The 8,816-nt window shown below is 36.0% G+C and overlaps 1 protein-coding gene across 1 annotated transcript; it reads right to left on the bottom strand.

The window, feature by feature from the left end:
• Positions 1-1,816: 1,816 nt before the first annotated feature.
• Positions 1,817-3,470, bottom strand: LOC138309992 (uncharacterized). Its single transcript, XM_069251143.1, has 3 exons — positions 3,441-3,470; positions 2,288-2,515; positions 1,817-2,095 (listed from the first exon to the last, which is right to left on the bottom strand). The coding sequence occupies exons 1-3, from the start codon at positions 3,468-3,470 to the stop codon at positions 1,817-1,819; spliced, it is 537 nt and encodes a 178-aa protein (XP_069107244.1).
• Positions 3,471-8,816: the final 5,346 nt, after the last annotated feature.

The raw sequence follows: 8,816 nt of genomic DNA, 5'->3' as shown, positions 1-8,816 counted from the left end.
TTTGATAATGAATAGGTAACAATATTAGAATTTCAGGATTTTTTAGTGCAAAATGCGCCTGATTTCAATATAGCTACCCTGGTTGGAGCACAGGGACCTGGCACGATTTTTCAAAACTAACAGTATACATATATACATATTAGAGATACTATAATATATATATAGGTATACTGTTGGTTAAAAATTTTCGTGCCAGGTCCCTGTGGGTTGGAGTTTGAGCAGAAGGACCCAAACTTTTTTTTCTATCTAGTGTTATATGAGAACCTAGACTTTAATTATAGAAGACAATAGCTAACTAATATTCCTTTGTTTTAATAATACAGTACAAAACTTTAACAAAGTTTAACACTGTGGTCTATGTAAATTTATTTAGTTGGTTGTTCTCTATAAGTAAAATCTATAAAATCACTGCACGACATCAAGGGCCAGTATGTAGTGTTTATATGTCTTTGTTTCATTATATATCCGAACTCAGGTGACCGTTAAGGCCCATGGGCCTCTTGTCAGAGAAAAGCCACTGACCAGCGGTCACTACCTAGCAACTGCCCCACGTGTGATTTGAACATCGACCCAAAGGTGGAGGGCTTGTGGTAATATTTCGGGACATATTGACCTCTCGGGTTGAGGTTATCTATAACACACAAGACACTGTCTCAATCTGATAAAGGTAATCTGAGCCCAGGTGTTAAAAGGGTGATTAAGCTAATCACAGTTCAAATCAAGATAAAATAATTTCTGGTAATACAAATTTTACAAGAATCTTTTATGTGAGAAATGAAAATTTCACTAATCATGTGATTAAGCTAACAATGCTTTGAACAACTGGTATTTACAGAGAATTTTGATTTGTTTGAACATTCTTTTGTAGTATTATTTACTACTGAATAGTGATTCATTGAAGTCATTATCCGCCACAGCAGTATCATCTAAAGAGTGAAACAACATTAACTTCCTATCAACAGGTTTCGGTTCTATTAGTTCAACGTCCTATTAACAGTCAGAGTCATGTAAGGATGTGCCAGGTTTATTGGTGGAGGAAAGCTGAAGTACCCGAAGAAAAACCACCGACCAGCGGTCAGTACCTAGCAACTGTCCCACTCACAGCTACAGTTTAAAATTATATATAAACATTAAACAGTATAAATATCCCTTCCACAAATTTTCGGCCTCTTGGCCAGAAGCACAAGAAAAGCTAGGTGAAATCCTTCTTTAACCTTTTGATATGATGTCGTATAATGAGGTTATTGTTGTTACGACATCATATCAAAAGGTTAAAGAAGGATTTCACCTAGCTTTTCTTGTGTTTCTATATACCTGAAGATGGCCAAGAGGCCGAAAATTTGTAGAAGGGATATTTATACTGTTTAAAGTCAATATGATTTCCCCCTTTTACAATATACAATGTGTACTTCATTCACTGTAAATACAACATTTACCATTACCGCTCGGAGAATTGAAAACAAGAGGAGAAAAGGTGTTTTCAATCGATGGTTACATGAATCGATGATTTTTTCTTTACGTTTAAAGGCCTACTACCTTTCCTAAACAAAATTTAAATGTTTCTTAAAAACTGTTTTAATATAGTGAAATTGATAAGGATGATAAGGATAACAACACCAAACAAATGCAAAATTCCATGCGTAATTCAAGTTACCAGTGAAGAATCATTACTTTAAGATCAGTGCTTTACACATAAAGTAAACAATGTTACTGCCATGCATAAGGTCTTGAGTACATGTTAATATCAGTTTATTTAGTGTATACCATTGTAATAGATTGGGCACATGTTTAACTACAAAATCTCACTTCCATTACATTAGAGTCTTGTGTTGAAGTAAACATTACACACTGTTGGTGTGGCCTGCTGTTTACAGTAAACATTGCACACTGTTGGTGTGGCCTGTTGTTTACAGTAAACATTACACACTTTTGGTGTGGCCTGCTGTTTACTGTTAACATTGCACACTGTTGGTGTGGCCTGTTGTTTACAGTAAACATTGCACACTGTTGGTGTGGCCTGTTGTTTACAGTAAACATTACACACTGTTGATGTGGCCTGTTGTTTACAGTAAACATTACACACTGTTGGTGTGGCCTGTTGTTTACAGTAAACATTGCACACTGTTGATGTGGCCTGTTGTTTACAGTAAACATTGCACACTGTTGGTGTGGCCGGTTGTTTACAGAAAACATTGCACACAATGTTGGTGTGGCCTGTTGTTTACAGTAAACATTGCACACTGTTGATGTGGCCTGCTGTTTACAGTAAACATTACACAATGTTTACTGTTGATGTGGCCTGCTGTTTACAGTAAACATTGCACACTGTTGATGTGGCCTGTTGTTTACAGTAAACATTGCACACTGTTGATGTGGCCTGTTGTTCACAGTAAACATTGCACACTGTTGATGTGGCCTGCTGTTTACAGTTAACATTACACACTGTTGATGTGGCCTGCTGTTTACAGTAAACATTACACTGTTGTTTTACTAAATTCAGCTGTGTTGTCCTGTTCTGGAACCCAGAATATTATTGTTGATTGTAGTTGTACTTTTTTCACTTTTTAATACTTTGCGATTTCTTATGAATTATTATAAGTAATTACTATTGATTGTTTTTGGTTCACACACACTTAGAGAAGTCATTTTGTTTTAGGTTTGGGCTTTTAGTGTTATACAGTGATGTGTTAGATTGTATATGTGTGATATATATATATATATTTATATATAATGCGAGAGTTGAACTTACGTCCCCTCAAGTCACAACCGTTGATGGAGGTCAGGTGTTGATGTAGGATGTAAGTTTAGTGGTCAGTCGAGTCCTTGATCTAGTCTTCTTCACCTTTAACTGTAAATCTGGGTTCCATTCAACAAGACAAATGCAGATAGTTTCTTAGTGCTCTGGGTTGTTTAAATGTATTTGGTTAAAGATTTAAAATCACCCGATATGCCTGATTACGTTTTGGTCTACTCAATATGGGATTGAAGCTTCTCAAGAACCTTGGGTATCAAGCTTCTCGAATGACTTGATGTGACTCTTCTGTGTCTAGTTCCTTCCAAAATCTATCGTAGTATGCTGTATTGAAGAAGACCCATCTACCAAGGATTTGTGACCTGAGGGGCTGTTAGGAAGACGTTTCAAGTGTATGTGAAGAAAATTGCATTTTCCTTATCAATCTTATTGATTATTGATATCCAGCCAAATCTTGTTTTCAACATTCACAAACCCCATATCAAACCAATACCAAAAATGGTATAATATTTGTCAATGTGAATTATACAATGTGTTCATTCTATAGTTGAGTCACAATAGCTTCAATGTTTAATCCTTGGAATTATTTTACCTTTTAATTTATTGCTCAGATGAACGTAGTGCTAAGGACGTTTGGTCGGAGAATGAAATGGCTGAAAATATAATTATTATTTATAAAGGCATTGACTCGCTCTCTCATGGCTTTTGTGATTTCCATTGGGTTTCATCCTTGTTTGAATCATAGACTAACAATTTGAATCATTCTGTGCGATTCATTTTGCATGGCTAATTTTGTAACATAACTACATCCAATGCTGAAGAATTCAATTAAGTATTTTTTGACTTAAACACACAGTTCAGATAAATGTAGCATAATATCTCGAAAATAATGTAATCACCAGGAAAAAAAATAGCTGAATATATTAATTTTGTTACCATGGTGTAAATGAAGGAGAATATGAAATTGTTTATTACTTTCAATAAAGAGATGGATTCATTATGGGATATATGTTGTGTGTCAATTGTTGGATGTGTGAAAAATAGCTGTCTCCTAATTATGACTCTTTTCTTTTAGTCAATTTATAAAATAGTATACATGTACATAGACAACAATTGTTCGAGACGTGCTAATGAAACACGTCGCCTATTTTTGTGAATCACATTGGCTGGGTATGAATTGAGGCTTAGTTTCATCCTTTGTAAATAATTGTTGATAATAGTTGTTAGGGTATCTTCATTGTCATCCTGGTTTAATACAAATTCTTGTTTGTTCTGTTAATGTATTGTTCATTCGTCGCTGCCGAATCTGTCATTTCCGTTAAACTGAGCATGTAGGGTCGTACTAAAAAATTGTTTTACTAAGTGTATGCCAGATAAGGTTTTCAATCAGATGTTAGAAAGATTTTGTCTTTTTATAAATTTTTGAACTTATGAGAAAAAAAACTGATCCTATTTAAAGTTTTTCTTCGATAAATAGTTATTTTCTGTATACTCAACACGTCATTAATTTTTTTCTAAAACACTTGTGTCCATATGTTTTAGGTGAAAACGATGGATTCGTATTATCACGATGAATTATTATTCTATTAGCATTGCCAGGGTATATGTGCTTTCTAACTGTGGTAAAAGTGGGCCTTTCATTCACCATGTGCTGTTAGGAATGATAGAAGTATTATCTCATTGTTTGGCGAATATTGTTATCAGCATTGGTCTTGAATCACTTCCTCTAGTGTTAATGCTAAAGTAGATTTGCACATATCATGTTTAGATTGTCGATGATTAAGAGTAAATTGTGAACTAGGTATTTTCAGTATTTTGAACTGCTGAAAGCTTCTCAGCAGATCAACGCTAGTCAAATTATCACTTAAAAACTCAAATTAGTCACTGGAATAATTTTTGAAAATATTTTCCTGATGTCTTATCGGGGTTTTTATTCCGGTTACAATATGTTGAGTTGGTTCCACATGTGAAATGAACTAACATAAAATTACATTTAGCTTTCATATCGATTTGATGTTTATTTCATGGTGGAGAAATTGGTAGCTGTACAGCTTTCGGAAAATCTTTTTTTATTGGTATTTATTTGTGGTTGAAAAAAAAATCAGCATTTTTTTTTTAATCTTTGTGTTAATACAAATTCTTGCTCATGATAAAAGCAACTAATATAAATATTCTTGTTAGTTTGCTCTACAAAACTATAGCCATTTTTTGTTAACTAGAAGAAAACAAGGAATTTCTTTCTTCTGGTATAATGTACTTTGTTCTGTGACGGCTGCATAATTAGATATTTGTAATCTATCCCCAGATCATTATAATGAAAGTGTGTGTGGTTTGTATGATTATTTATTATTAACATTCTGTGATTGATTAGCCCATTGTTAACCTCAATGCCTTTGATGCCATGCCGATAATCATCTCACCCATCCACAGACACATTCAAAAACCTTACTCATTTGACTGGTTGAAAAGTACAGGAAATTCTGATTCAAAATTAACAGATTGTTTATTATTTCTGTGACTGGGTATAGTCTTAACATGGCAGATCTTTACTTCAGGTCACATTTTTGTGACGAGGTATGATGTGACATGGCAGATCTTTACTTCAGGTCACATTTCTGTGATGAGTTAAAATGTGACATGGCAGATCTTTACTTCAGGTCATATTTATGTGACGAGGTATAATGTGACATGGCAGATCTTTACTTCAGGTCACATTTCTGTGACGAGGTATAATGTGACATGGCAGATCTTTACTTCAGGTCACATTTCTGTGACGAGGTATGATGTGACATGGCAGATCTTTACTTCAGGTCACATTTCTGTGAAGAGATATTGTTCTGTGACGAGGTATGATGTGACATGGCAGATCTTTACTTCAGGTCACATTTCTGTGACGAGATATTTTCCTGTGACGAGGTATTATGTGACATGGCAGATCTTTACTTCAGGTCACATTTCTGTGACGAAATATTGTTCTGTGACGAGGTATGATGTGACATGGCAGATCTTGACTTTAGACCACAGCTAGGATTTGTAACGTGCTTCCATATTTTTGTTTAACTGTGAACAAGTACAATATTTAAAAATCAAAGAGTTTGAAAGATTAGATTTTCCTACTGGCTGTAGTCACTCAAACACAATTTACTTGTGTTTGATTGGTTCCGTATAGTAATAGAGCATATGCCCATTCCTACAATTTGAGTATGTGTGTACTTTTCATATTTCATCGGGAAGGGGTTTATCACCTGAGATCTGTAGTTTTGTTCTGTCGACCCATCTCTGGTTAATTATGTCATGTGACTTTAAAGTCCAAACTTCAGACTTCCTCCAGTTTTAGATAGGAAAGAAAACGATTCCCTTTTGTTTACTTGTTGTTTTGCAGAAAATGATTTTGGCATACCTGTAAATAGATGTATAACTTGAAAAGAAAATGTACCTAATGGTGTTTTGTTTTCTATTCCTTGGTGATTCATTGGAATAGTTGAGAATCTAAAACTTGAATGAGAGTATGGATATGATTTAATGGTCAAAACTGTATCTTGTTAACTTATTAACCCTGAAAATATCTTTGAACTCTTCCAATCCTATAGATGGGTGAGTCCAAAAGGATATAACAGGGTTGAATAGGTTATGTTTGTCTATAATCTGTTTAGAATTCTTTTGTTCTGATGTACATTGACATTAGATAAAACCTATGTATTCCTGAAAGCCTGGAGATGGCACAGGGTAAAACTGCATGTCTCCTTTCATGTATTTTTTTATTGGGCATATTTGTGATTGGATTAAATTATTGACAATTTTCGGGGTTAAAAACAAGGACATCCAATAAAGAACATCCTCATCAGATATTGTATTTGTTATTTGTGTGACTTTGTTAATATCATCTATAACAGGTATTATTTCGTCTTTGAATATTACAGAGTTAGCTCCCTTCCGGATAGGTATCGATTGTTACGTCATTATTTTGTGAGCGCAATTCACGTCGTCCAAAAAGTATGACGTTACGCTCACAAACACATGACGTCACAATCAATACCTACACGCAAGGGCAGATAACTCTGTAATATGTAAATACAGAATAGGTTACCGAAAGTCTCGGGTGACCTATTCAAATTGCCTTTTGTCTTTAGTCGTCCGTTGTGTGTCTGTAAACAATTTACATTTTCAACTTCTTCTCCAAAACTGCTAAAGCAAATAAATTCAATGAAATTTTGCACAAACCTTCTAAGGCATAAGGCCAATCAAAAATGTGAATTATATGGTCCCCACCCACAAGTGATATACTCATATACGTCCTTGCCACCCACCAGGGGCTGTAGGAGGGGGGCCTAAAGGGGTAAAATTGACTAAAATTTCAAAAACCTTTTCCACTCACAGATGTGGTAGAATCAAATTTAGCCCACCATCATCAGATGGTGGGCTATTCAAATCGCCCTGTGTCCGTGGTCCGTGGTCCGGCGTCCGTCCGTAAACAATGCTTGTTATCACTATTTCTTAAAAACTGCTGCAGGGATTTTGGTCCATATTTGTGCCATACAGATTTTGAGGCTGATCGAAAAAACAAGATGGCCGCCAGGCAGCCATCTTTGATTTTGGCAGTTGAAGTTTGTTATCGATATTTCTTGAGAACTGCTGAAGGGATTTTGTTCAAACTTCACATGGAGGGTACCCTTGGGACCTTATTGTGCCATACAGATTTTGAGGCTGATCGGAAAAAACAAGATGGCCGCCAGGCAGCCATCTTTGATTTTGGCAGTTGAAGTTTGTTATCGATATTTCTTGAGAACTACTGAAGGAATTTTGTTCAAACTTCACATGGAGGGTACCCTTGGTCCCTAGTTGTGCCATACAGATTTTGAGGCTGATCGGAATAAACAAGATGGCCGCCAGGCAGCCATCTTTGATTTTGGCAGTTGAAGTTTGTTATCGATATTTCTTGAGAACTACTGAAGGAATTTTGTTCAAACTTCACATGGAGGGTACCCTTGGTCCCTAGTTGTGCCATACAGATTTTGCGGCTGATCGGGAAAACAAGATGGCCTCCAGGCAGCCATCTTTGATATTGGCAGTTGAAGTTTGTTATCGATATTTCTTGAGAACTACTGAAGGAATTTTGTTCAAACTTCACATGGAGGTTACCCTTGGTCCATATTTGTGCCATACAGATTTTGAGGCTGATAGGAAAAACAAGATGGCCGCCAGGCGGCTGTAGGAGGGGGGCCTAAAGGGGTAATCTTTGATTTTGATAGTTAAGGTTTGATATCCCCATTTCTCAAAAAGTGCTGAAGGGATCTTTCTCAAATTTGATATGTAGGTTCCCCTAGGGACCTAGTTGTGCATATTACATTTTGGGACCGATCGGTTGACAAGATGGCCGCCAGGCCGCCATCTTGGATTTCGATAGTTAAAGTTTGTTATGGCTATTTCTCAGATAGTACTGAAGGGATCTGTCTCAAATTTCATATGTAGGTTCCCCTAGGGACCTAGTTGTGCATATTGCATTTTGGGACCGATCGGTTGACAAGATGGCCGCCAGGCAGCCATCTTGGATTTTGTTTTTCAAAGTTTGTTATCGCTATTTCTCAGAAAGTATTGAATGGTCTTTCTCAAATTTCACATGTAGGTTCCCCTAGGGCCCTAGTTGTGCAAATTGTGATTTGGGACCGATTGATCAACAAGATGGCCGCCAAGGAGTCATCTTGGATTTCGATAGTTGAAGTTTGTTACCGCTATTTCTCAAAAGGTACTGAAGCGATCTGTCTCAAATTTTATATGTAGTATGTTTGAAAAAGTTTAAAAAGTAGAGAAAAGATCCATCTTTCCTTTGTCAGATATAGATCATTCTTTGGTGGGCGCAAAGATCCCTCTGGGATCTCTTGTATAAAAATGTGAATTATATGACCTTCGGGTCTCTCGTATGCCCCTGGGGAAGTGGGTTTACTAAAGTTTAAATAGGAAAAACACATGTTTGAACATTATTTGCTCAATTTTCATAGGAAATGGGGCAAACTTGATTACAATCTGATTTAAATTCCTTATTTGTATTTAAATCTCTGTTATCACT

Source organism: Argopecten irradians, chromosome 16 (assembly GCF_041381155.1).
Source record: "Argopecten irradians isolate NY chromosome 16, Ai_NY, whole genome shotgun sequence".
NCBI lineage: Eukaryota > Metazoa > Mollusca > Bivalvia > Pectinida > Pectinidae > Argopecten > Argopecten irradians.
The sequence above is the reverse complement of the archived record's forward strand: the minus strand, read 5'-3'. Positions and strand labels throughout refer to the sequence as shown.